Genomic DNA, 12,253 nt, shown 5'->3' with positions numbered 1-12,253 from the left:
CTGAGATGCCTTTAAAAAAAAAAAAATATATATATATATATATATATATATATATGTGTGTGTGTGTGTGTGTGTGTGTATATATATATTTTTTTTTTTGAATGTGTCAGGTCTTAGTTGAGGCAAGTAGAATCTTCGTGCATCATCTGGGATCTTCCATTGCAGCGCTGGCACTCTCCAGTGTGGTGCACAGGCTTAGTTGCCTCAGGGAATGGAAGATCTCAGTTCCCTAACCAGTGATGGAAACCACATCCCCTGCATTGCAAGGTGGATTCTGAACCACTGGACCACCAGGGAAATCCCGCCAAATGCCTTTGAGGGTCATCTCAGCCAGCCAGGGAAGCTTTGTTCCTCCCATCCCCACCCTCAGTTCACAGTAGCCCCCTGAGGCCCATCTGACAGCCCGCATGATGTATTTGGGCTCCTTCCCCTTTCTCAGGAGCTCACTGCCCCCCCACCGTGACTCATTCCCTCATCCCATGGTCATCATCCTGGTACCAGGTCTCCAGCCTGAGCCACACGACCATAAACCCAATGCCTCTGGACAGATGTATTTTATGTAAGTTCAAGCACTAGAAATATTGAGTTCAGAGCATTTTATTTCTAGAGCTCTCCATATTTCTCTGGGATTATCACCTGTCTTTGTTCCCTCCCTTTCTGGGTTATTATCTTTGGACCTTTTCCAAGCCAAGCCGCCTTGATTGCTTGGGGAGAAGAAGGCTGCCTGCATCCTCCAATGGATCCTCTGGGTCTGGCGAGGGCAACCTTGGGGGACCCTCTCTTCTTCCTCCTGCATAACTCTGCAGGTGGCCGCACTGCCCAGGCAGCCTTGGCTTTTAGGAGTTGGCTTCACTGAGAGACTCTCCAAGTGCCAGGGAACATTGAGGGGGTGGTGGAAGTGAAAGCCTCATCCCCCAAGTTAGGGAGGGCTGTGCTCAGGGTGAGCCTCAGGGTACAGAGAGGAGGGAGAAGGCCAGCTGTTCTCTTTTCTACGCAGTGCCAACCTAGCCTGACACCAAATTAATGGCATTCAAATGAGATGCAAAGCATTATGCAAATCTAGAAGAGAAGGCCACTCTCACCCAGGGCTTTTTGGCTGTTGGAAGGCCAGCACCTTGAGCCCTTTCTCAGAGGACCCTACAGACTTCTTTCAATTTCAACCCTCATCCCTTCTGCACGAGGTGATGTGAAGAATCTGATGAGACTGGCACAACCATGTCAAGGTCCTCTGATCCAAGAGCCATTTGGTCTCACCTCCCAGGCACTCGAGTCCTCTTCCACTCTGAAATGAGGCGAAGGCAGCCACAGAAGGTGGCATAACCTTCCTCTGGATGCAGAAGGCCAGTTCCCCATTCAGTAGCAGTGTATGCAAAGTAGATGCAGGGAGGGGGGTGTTGCATCTATTTAACTGTCCATTAAAATGGCCCCACGCCCATCACCTCTGGATAAACCCAGGCTTCCAAATTGCCAACCCCTGCTGCCTGCAAGCACCATGTGGTTCCTGCGCCTGGTAATTGCTGTGGTGTTTGTTGAGCTGTATTTGCATTCGATTGTCATTTAACTTTCCATCTTTCTCCTTCAATCAAACCAGGAACTGGGCTTCTGCAATTGATTATTCATTTTATTTTCAGCCCCTTGGTGGGTTTTTAGAGTTTCCTTCATTAGTGCCACAAACTTGAATCCTGGGACTTCAGTCACATGGAGGGGGAAGGCCTCCTCCCACCCATCCCAGGGCTCCTACGTGAAAATAATCTAGCCAGCATCACGGATCTTAAGTCCTACCCCCAGTCTCTTTGCTTCAGCACCTGCCTCATTTCTGCCCAGCCAGTGGCATTAAACATTTATGGAGCTGAGGAGGATCAAAGACCTTGGCTGGGGGTGGTGGGCAGGCTGGAGGCCTCAGTCCGGAGATGGAAAGCAGCTCACATCAGACCCTTTTCTGCTGCTGTCTCCCACCCACCTTTGCTCTTGCTAGGGTTGATCTGGTCCTCCTCCCAGAGCAGGAGCAAATGCTGAGGAGTCAGAACTCCCATTTATGAGAGCAGGGCCCTCCTCCTGCCCCTAAATTCAAAGGGTTGATTTTGGATTCTCTGGGAAGCCTGGCTGGGTCTTCCCTAGTGGCTCAGTGGTAAAAAATCTGCCTGCCAATGCAGGCGATGAGGATCCATCCCTGAGTTGGGAAGATCCTCTGGAGAAGGAAATGGCAACCCACTCCAGCATTCTTGCCTGGGAAATTCCATGGACAAAGGAACCTGGTGGTCTATAGTCCATAGGTTCGCAAAGAGTCGGTCACAACTCAGCAACGGAGCAGGCATGTACAAAGGGAAGCTTGGTTGGAGCCATGGCATCCCAGACTGTTCCGGATGCTGCAGGGTCTTGGAAACACACCTGAGGGAGTGGGTTGAGGTGAGCAGGCTTCCCTGTGCCCCAGGAGTCTCTGGACAGAGGTGGTAGCCCCTGCCCCTGCTTCCCTGAAACTTCAAAACCCAGTTGGCTCCACAAGATGTAGTTTTGGTTTGAAAGCTGTCTTGAAGACTAATTTTCTTCTTCTCTCACTCAGAAAGGAAATGTCATCCAGGCACTTCAAAATAAGTCACCAATGTGCCTGTGATGCCACAAACTGATGGGCTGTTTGGGAGTGGGGAAGTGAGGCTGGCTTCTCCAGGGGGCTGTGCTGGATGTCTGGCACTCTCTGGCCAGAGGCTAGGAGGGTCCCTGAGGTTGGAAAGCCCCTCTCTAGTTCCCAGTCCTAATGCAACAGCTGTAACTCAGATCCCTTCCCCCACCGTCTGAGTGAGCAGTGAACCCCTCAGTTCCTATCACTGGCCTTGGTCATTGAAAACCCACCTTAAGAATTCCAGATTCTCTGGTTTTGGTGTAAATATCTTTGTGATGGCATAATCCTTTGCAGTATTGCCACTGAGGATGTCCTATGACTCAGACGACCACAAAGCCTGGCCCCCACCTGCTCCAACGCTTCCTCCTGTGTCCCTACAGACACTCCCTGCCCCACCAGAACCAGTCTTCTCACTGACCCCAGATCATCTTGCATTTCCCACAACCTTGTATTTGCATAAGTCACTCCCTCCACTCTGGATGCCCTCCTTCTTCCTCTCCCCTGAAACCTCAGGCATAATTAAGGCTAACTTCACGGGACTTCCCTGGTGGTTCAGTGGCTAAGACTCCATGCTCCCAATGCAGAGGGCCCAGGCTTGATCGCTGGTCAGGGAACTAGATCCCACATGCTGCAACTAGATTCTGCATACTGCAATGAAGATCAAAGATCCCGCTTATCTCAAGTAAGACCCAGCAGAGTCAATAAATTTTTAAAAAACAATGCTTTTTAAAAAATTATCAACCAAAAAAAGGCTGATTTCAGTCAACCCATCTCCTATGTGAAGCTCTCAGCGACCTCCCTTCACCCCCAAAAGCAATTGTCCCCTTCTCCATTATCTCACAGCATGAATTTAGCACCAATGATATGCCATGGGCATGCCATCATTTATTCACAAATATTTATTAAGCATCTACTATACGTGGGGCACCAGTAAGGTTGGGAGTGGAAGAGATAGACATGTTCTGTGCCTTCAAAGAGTTGATGACTAGTACAGAAAACAATTAAGCAAGCAATTACACAGACAAGGAGGTCCAAGACCCTCTGGGGTAACAATCAGGTGGGGGGCACAAAGCAAAGAGGAGAAACAAGACCAGTAAAGGGAGCCTTGCAAGTCTCCCCAGGCTGGTACTTTCAAATGCATATACGACTTGAGCGCATTGTAAATCCATAGCATAGAGCTCAATGTTCCCTAGGGCATCTTATTGTACTTAATTTGTGGGTGATGCTAAGATCTGGGCAGAATGAGCCCCTTGAAGTGCATGAGATAGGTGTTGACAGAAACTCTACTGCTTCCCAATTTGGTGCAATCTCTGCCTCAACCTAGCTAGGAGCCCATGGCAGAGAGCCCACATTGACCATCTTTAGGAGGGAGGGACAGACAACCTAGGTGCGTATTTTCCCCATGATGCAAACCCATCCTCTGAGCTCAGGGCAGGATGATGAATTCTGGGACTTGTAGTCTTTATTGGACAACCCCCACCCCCTCCAATGCGGTTAGTTCAGGCAATAAAAACCATGATGTGACAGGTTCCTAAGCTCCTCCTTTTTGTGAGTATTGCCCAGCTTATCAAGGAGCCCAGCTTCCACCAGCCTCCAAATTCGCATGAATCATCCTGGCACACAAGGTTCATCCCTGGGTCATGATTCACCCTCCTCTGCCCAAGTTATGTAGTTCAGAGGAGCCAAAGAATCAAGGAGGAGCTCAGAAATAACTTCAAGGAGGAATCTCTTGCCATTTGCCAGTATTTCCTCTCCTGAGCCGCAAAACCTTCTACCTCCATCCTCTGTTGGCAGCTCTCTTCCTCCCTCCCCTCTGCATCTTCTTTCCTGGCTTCCTCTCCTTACCTCTGATTCTTTTGTCAAGTCCCCTCCCTTCTGCCATCCATCTGCTACTGCCCTCTTTTTTCTCAGCTTCTTGAAATGATTGTCCAGAAATCCTCTCCCAGTGATACCCCCAGGTAATTCTACATGCCACCTGCCTGTTGTCTAGGCTTCTTTACAGCCATCAAGGTAACTCCTCAGAGCCCACAGCAAGAGAATCTAGAGAGAATCTGAGAAGTAGAGCTGAAAAACTGTGAAAGTAGTAAGGACCAAAAGACTCTGAGGAATGACTTCAGAGCGGAAGTCTTGCCACCTGCTTCCAGGATGAGATAAGGAAGGGCATTGGAAAATGACTGGGGTCTGGAAGCTTTGGAGAGGAGCCAAGTTCATGTGCAAAGACCTAAACAGAAAGCTATTCTCCCTGGGAGCTGCAGGGAGTTCAGCCCTCTTCTTCCTCTACAAGGAGAATAACATCGGTCACAGGATGATGTCCCATTTGTCCATTGAGGCTCTTCCAGTGAGCTCATCCTTGGAGCCAGAAAAACCTCTGGATCTAAACATCTGCCTCAGGGATCTGATTGCCCCCTTTGCTGTTCTGTGACTCACTGGGGCTCCTCAGTCTAAGCAGAGCCGTCAAAGCTTGTTCTTCCATGTCCTTGAATGGTACCACTTTCCTGGTTACCCCCCTGGCCTTCCTTCAAGCCTCTATCTAAAATAATCCTAGGGAAATGCCCTCACACTCCACTGCAACCCACCCCCCCATGCCTATCCCATTTTCTCCACCAGTTCCAGGAACCTGCAGGGATAGATGTGAAGGGTCTGCTCTCACTGGCTAGCATTGTGGTTTCTTTGCTCCTGTAGGGGGGCCAAGGCAGGGTCCTGGAGATTCAGGGCCACATGCAGACCCAGGATATTACCTTCACTTGCCCACAATTTGGCCAAGTTAGCTCCTGCCAAGTGTAGAATGTCTTCCCAGGACACGAGTACTACTGGCTTTTAACTATAATATCAGGATAATTAAGCTTTTCTGTGAGCACAGTTTGCTGCTGATGCAGCTGCCTGGAGCCCTGGCATTTATTGAGCGCAAAGTAATAATTTATTGTCCTTTGTACGTTCAAAAGCCATCTTCATTATAGGCTCAGGACGGAGCTGCCACAAGGGCACGCGGGCCTCGCCAGCTGCCTCATTCGCGAACGCCTTCCCAGGTCACCCTTGGCGCCCTCAGGTACCAGGATGGTGTGGGGAGAGATGGTGACAGGGTGGCTCTCTCACGGAGACATCAGGTTAGAACCCCACCTCCTCGGTAGGCTGCTAATGAGAGAGAGGGCGGCAGACTTGGCTGGGCGTGGGCAGCTGGGAAGGGCGGGAGCCGTGTGCCCACGTTAGCAGGGAAGTCCTTCCTCAGAGCTGGCGGCGGCGCAGGGAGGCTGTCCTCCCGTCGCTGGGTCTTCTGCGCCTTTGCTTGAGACTTTACGGTAAGCCGCTCCTCCCGCGCCCCCGCCCCCAGCCCCGCGCGGCGATCCCCGGCGCCGACGCCAGGCGCTGGCCGTGGTGCTGATTCTGTCAGGCGCTGGCGGCGGCGGCGGCGGCAGCCACGCTCCCTCTTCCCGGGTCGGACCCGGCACTGTCCCCCGCGCCCGAGCCCAGCTGAGCTCCCAGCCCTCCCGTCGCTGCCCCGATCTGGGGCGCGGCCGCCACCGGCACCATGCGCCCGGCAGCCCTACTGCTCCTGCCCTCGCTGCTGGCGCTACTGGCTCACGGTAAGGGACCCCGGCGTCCGGCGGCAGGGGCAGGGTCCCGGGGGTGGGAAGAGAAGATTGTCCCCGAGCTCAGCTCCGCGTATCTGGCTGCCCAGCCCGGGCACTGCTCTCCGCCGGCTGCTCTGCCCCCTGCGCCGGCCAAGCCGGGCGGGGCGCGGGCTCCGCGGGGCGGGAAGCTGCCGCTGCTCCCGCCATTCGCACCCGCCCGAGACCTCGCCTTTAATCATCTCTCCGGATCTAATGGGATTTCTCAGCTGCAATTCATCACGCCACCCCCTCCCCGCACACACTCACGCGTTCACCCGCGCGCTACCTCTCCACACTCTCCGGGCGTCTAGGAGCGTTGGGGAGCGCGTGCCGGGGGGAGGACGACACAGGGCAGTGAGTCGGGACGGTCCCGCTGGCGGCCCGCAGTCCCGCCTCCCTTGTCGCCCGCCAAACTTCGTTCGACTTTGCCGCCGGTTCTGGGGCCTCACAGCGGAGGGACGGGGCCAGATGGCGGCGGGACCCGAAATTGGGACTTCGCCCACCTCTCTCCGCCTTGGCGCTGCCACGCAGAGGTCGGAATTTAAGAGTACCATTCCAGGGAGAAACTCGAGGGGCCCGGGGACCCCTATCTGGCTCCTTGCTCTGCCTTGGGCTGCAACAGCTGAAGTCTTGGGATAAAAACTCCGTCCTCCTCGGAGCCCTTTCCTTGCACCTTCCACCCTTGCACACCCCCAGAGCTCTTCCTCCCTCCCGGCCTGCCGTCCTGCTCGGGCCCCCACCCACACCATGGCCGAAGACTCTTCGCGGGAGGACTGGCACCCCACCCTGAGGTCCTTCCTCTGTCCCCCGCTTGCAGTCAGAGCTCCAACTTCATCAGTCCTGGGTCGAGGGAAGCTTGGCCATGAAGTGGGCAGCAAGGGAATGTTAGGGAGACAATGGGGGGGTTCTGTGCCTTGAGGAAGGAAGGTTTCCGAGTCTGTCTCCATGCAACCTGCCCTGGCTCAAACAAACACTCATCAAAACTGCGGGCACCCACTTCTTTCTTCCACTGCAGCCAGTCAGCTGGTGAGATCGCTGAAATCTTGCTTGGCATTGGGACCCGCCATCCCTTAGGCATGTGGTTAGTAGGGCATGATGCGGAGGAGGAAGAAGGTGGGAGTTTCTAACCTCATCATTCCATCTTCCCGGGCCTCGTTGGAGCTCAGCACAGTGGAGATGGGGCCAGATTGGGCCCCTGGACCGCAGTTTTCTTTGCTCTCTGTCCTCAGAGACATGGAAACCCCTCTCTGAGCCTCTAGTTCTAGTAGCACACAGCCAGGTATGCTCGCTCTGCTCCCTGGCGGCCGGTGGCCTTTGCCGGGTTCTTTTGTGATTCCAGGAATTCAGTACTATGTGTTCCCGTTGAGGGAGAGGGAAAAAGTCCCGAACGCCCTGCTGCGATGGGGCAGGGAGAAGGGAGAGAAGCTTGCATCCTGGCCCAGCTGTCGGAAAATGTCCCTGGGAGTTTGGGACACATCTTGAGATTGGGCCACATTCTTGAGCTGGACAGCTCCCTTGGGTTGCAGAGCCTGTGTGTGCCTCCTAATCTATAGTCCGAAGGCTCCCGTGAGGGTGTGTGGGGCTGCTGTGAATGTAGTCAGGGCCCAGAGTGTCTGGAGTAGTAGGTCCAAGTATGTCTGTGCTTCAGAAGGTCTGGATGTTGCATGAGGACTCAGCAGTGAGTGGGTGTGAGGAGTGTGGAAGGCCGCTAGTGTGTGATGCAGCCTCTGCCAGAGAGTTCCCTGCAGGGCTAGAGTGAGACTGTGGGTCTCCAGGAGGATGGCTGGGGTGTCCAGTAGCCTGGCGGGGCCTCGCTAGGGGGTCATGGGTGTGAGCATGGAGAAGAACCGGTTCACTCTGTGGCCGAGAGTCAATGTGTCTCCAGCCAGTGTCCCTCCCTGACCCTCTGGACCTCTCCAGTGCCCAAGAGACTTCTCCCCCAAGTGGTATGTTGAATAGGGGTCTGCCTGCTTGGAAAGATCTTTGTTTATACCCACCCCCAAAGGAGAAGAGGAAGCAGCCCAGCAATGCCAGGCATGAGGAGAGAAGGCCTGGACCTGGGCCAGCCCTGGTGCACCTCTTCCTCCCAGCAGGGCTGCAGGGTCCCAGTCCCTGGGGTACTGAGTGGTCTCACTGAGAGACAATGCACTGGGCCATCTCAGGACTCCTGGGGGCTTCAGCCATGAGAAGGAGGCCCCAAGCAGTAAGGGCCTCAGGCTGTGAGCGTTTGCGGCCTGAGTGCTGCATCCCTCAGTCTCGTGGCCTCAAGAGGGGAGCCTCAGAGCTTTGCTCACGTTTAGGCAGAGAGACACAGATGCAGCCAGAAGTGATCCATAAGCGGCGGGAGATGGGAGAGGTGGAGACCTAGAGGGGCACGACAAGATGGTGCTGGGCCAAGCTCAACCCCATGGGCTCAGCTCCCTGCTCCCTCTGCAGCCGCGGGGGGCACAGTCAGCATTAGGCTTGAGGGGCGCCGTGAGCCACCAGTAATCCTCCCCGCAGTTGGTAGCTGGCGATCCTGCCACGAGGTGGGAGGAAAGCGGTTTGGGAGGGGCAGCGTGTGCCCAAGCCTGCTGTGTCAGTTTAATGATTTTTAATGAGCAATTACCTTTAGTCATTCTCCTAATTTCTGAATATCAATAAAGTTAATTAAACTCTGCATGTGTGAACGTGGCCTGGGGAGACGGTGAAGGTGGAAGTTGCAGAAACTGGGGTGAGACTTGGGTGTCCAGAGGCAGAGGCTCCCTCCACTGGCTGTGTGACCTTGGACCTGATGCTCCCCATCTCTGAACTCTGATGGAGTGTTCGGTGGGAAGAGTGAGGGAGAGGACAGAAAGTAGGGGTCATTCATTGTGCCAAGAACTGGGGAACAGGGTCTGGAAGGCAAGAAGAGAAGGAAAACCTGGCCTCCAGGAGCCCTAGTGCTGAAGGGGTTAACAAACCAGGGCTGCCTTAACCTGAAATGGTAATTGCTGCTTCCTGCAGACTCTGTGGTAGGTGCTGGAGTCTCAAGGTACATTCCTGAGTCTGGGGGCTGAAGCCAAAGCTAGCGCCAAACCCTTCTCCCTGTTGCCCAGCCTGGCACATTGTGAGAGTGCTGGGGACAAGGCTCAGTGGGAGACAGTCTAGATTGTACCCAGAGCCCCGGGGGTTGACATGGCAGCCAGGAGACTCCCCTGGGCTTCTGAGGAGACTGGAAGGCCCAGAGACTGCCGTGGACTGGAGGGAAAGTCTGGGTTGGCTTTTTACCCCTCACGGGCCCAAGCTCATCAAGCTTGGCAGGCCCTGGCGGAGGTCCCAGCTTCCTCAGCAGGGTGGCAGCTTAAAATGCCTTGGGGACACCATGGGGTGCTAATGGGGATCAAGGAGACACAGGGACTGGGTTTAATTGGAAACTGGGCTTAATTAGAGCTTCTGTACCTCTCCCACCAATGGCTGTCTGAATGGTGGGGGGGGCACGTTAAAAATCCTGCTTCTTTAAAGCCCTCCCTTCACCCCAGCCCTACATAGGTGTCCAAGCCTGCCAGCTCCCCTCCCCTCCTTGTCCCCACTTCTGCAGGCCCCATTTGCCAGGCTAGGCTCAGTTCAGGGATGCTGCGCCTCCACCTGGGCAGAGCTGTCAGAGCTGGGTACCCCAGCCCCCAAATAAGAAAGAGGGTGTGGAAAAGGGCCTATAGGCAGGGGTTACTTTAGAGAAGGAATCTCTCACTTCAGGTGGTTAAGAGCCTTAGGCTACCTGTCTGGCCTCAGGCATGCCTCTGTCCTCTGTAGGTCTCCACCTTCTGGAACGTTCAATTTAAGGGTGCACCAAACTGGTGGGCACCAAGCCTGAAAGCACATTAGGGCAGATTTCTGGGTCTTCAGCTTACTGGCCTGCTCTCAGGGAAGAAGAGCCAGGCTCTGTATGTAAGTGGCTGGGGGAGTGGTGTTGAGGAGACAATGCTACCAGCCAGAGTCAGCAGCTGGGAGGTGGGGAGCAGACACTCGGAGGTCTCCAAGGCCCCTTTCAGATTATTTCCAGCAGGAAGCCAACTTGCCCAGCCAAGACAATCAGTTCCCGGAACTAGCCATGTTCTCATCAGCTTCTGGGCTCTTGCTGTCCCTTCTGCCTGAAATTCTTTTCCTCTCCTGGGCCAACCTGGCTCACTCTACCTCATGCCTCAGGTCCCAGCTTAGTTGGCCCTTCATGGAGTTCTTCAGCATATATTTATGGGGCATCTACTCTATGGTTTCTCAGACCCTCAGCCTGAGCTGGGGCAGTCTTCTGGGCTCCCATCACCCCCTGGCTTTCCCCCATCAAGTTGCCCACCTTGTGGGGTCACAAGCTCCTAGCGCCTGATGCCCCTTTCCAGGAGCAAGACTGAACACAGAAGGGAAGGCGCCAAGTATGTTCTGCTCAGACCCTCCATTTCAGGACAGTTCTAGAATTCTTCTCTGGAAGAAGTTTAGGGTCAGCTGCCTGTTTAGAAAGGAGAGTTGGGTGCATGGCAGCTGGGACTAAAGCTGAGTTTGCGTAGCAAGCACACTATTTTTACATAGATTGTATGTTAGAATTTTTTCCCTTTCCTAACGGTTGGCCAATTATCCCAACTGTAAATTATAGCCTTGACTTAGTTTTTTCCTTCCACAAATTAAGCTGTCACGCCGTCAGCCTGAGGCGGCTTGGGGGTGGGGTTCTGATGGCCATTCTAAGAGGGCTAAAGCCTGTCTCCAGCTGCCCTGGTACCACCACTGCTCGGGTCCCCAGGGGCGCTTGGTGGACGTTAAATACCCATTGAATAAACTCCTGACCTGGACAGGTAGGCAATGGCAGAGTTAAGCCCAGAGCCTAGGCTTCTTGATTCCTTCCCATAGCATGTACCCACCACTTCTGCTGCCTAGGAGGGGTGCCCTGCATGAACTTAAGAACTGAGATAAGGGAGGGGCAACCCCATGTCATCTGTCTTTATCACTTCCTCTTCCATCTCATCTTCAGACACCCTCTCAGAGCTTGGCAGGACCAATATGAAACCTTGGGAGCTGCTCTGAGCCTTTCATGCACTTAAATGAAAAGGTGGAGGTGAAGGAGTCCTCCAGAACCACAACAATTCATGTCCATGAACCTTCCACAGCTCCTAAAAGAGCTGTCCCTGGGGAACATCCATCCCTAGGGGTTCATTCATTTATCCATCTCATGAACATCTTTTTGGGGTATGAGGCCTGTCTTAGTACCCTCAGGAGCCAAGTCTTTCATTTTTAAGCCTTTTCTATTTAATAAAACCAGAGACTAGTTATCCCCACTTTATAGATAGGAAAACTGAGTTTCAGAGATTAAGTTACTTACCCTGGGTTTAAAGCCAGTAAGTAATAAAATGACTCGGAAGTGCCTCTCCATTTTGCAAAATCTGACTGCAGCCAGGGCTGTGCCTACTCCCCCACCCTAAGGCAAATCTTCAGTACAAATAGATGAGAACCCAGGAGAGTATCACTATCCTATTAATAGTAGTAGTAGCAACAATAATAGCAAGTATTTATTAGTTACCAACTAATGTGCCAGGCACTGTACTAAGTGCTTTATATAATATACATTAGCTCATTTAGTCCTCATATCACCTCTATGAGGTAGAAGCTGTTATCTGCATTTTATAAGCCAAGTTCAAGCCCATGTTCAGACAGACCCAAGATATAAATGGCCCCTGACTTTCTTCTAGCACGTTTCTGGTGGTGACAGTGGCTTATTTTCCTGACATCTACCCTCAGTCCTTACTGCTGAAGATTAGGGATACTTTATCTGGCTCAGTCCTTAGAGGGCAGGAGAATAAAACACCCTTTCTGACACTTGGAGGCCAGGATAGAGCACAGGACTGGGGGTCAAGTGAACCCTGAAGTCTTGGCCCAGAGACCAGTGACCTTGGGTAACTCTTACTCTCTGATCTTTTAGGAGACTTAGTGAATAAGAGTACCAGTCACTCCTGTCTTGAATCTGGGCTGCCCCACCTACCCGGTACCCCGACTCCTGCTGAGGTCCAGCCCCTGGCAGGGAAGGCCC

The 12,253-nt window shown here is 53.3% G+C and overlaps 1 protein-coding gene across 2 annotated transcripts in view; it reads left to right on the top strand.

Annotated features, from left to right (window-relative positions):
• Positions 1-5,953: 5,953 nt before the first annotated feature.
• SEZ6 (seizure related 6 homolog) overlaps positions 5,954-12,253 on the top strand; it is a 48,058-nt gene continuing 41,758 nt past the window's right edge. For both annotated transcript variants that reach the window (XM_027975211.2, XM_027975210.2), the window contains exon 1: positions 5,954-6,198. In XM_027975211.2, coding sequence (XP_027831012.1) covers positions 6,144-6,198 — 55 coding nt within the window. In that variant the 5' untranslated portion in view covers positions 5,954-6,143. The remainder of the gene's footprint in view (positions 6,199-12,253) is intronic.

This window comes from Ovis aries, chromosome 11 (genome assembly GCF_016772045.2).
Source record: "Ovis aries strain OAR_USU_Benz2616 breed Rambouillet chromosome 11, ARS-UI_Ramb_v3.0, whole genome shotgun sequence".
Classification (NCBI taxonomy): domain Eukaryota; kingdom Metazoa; phylum Chordata; class Mammalia; order Artiodactyla; family Bovidae; genus Ovis; species Ovis aries.
Note: the sequence above shows the minus strand (reverse complement) of the source record. Positions and strands in the feature narration are given on the sequence as shown.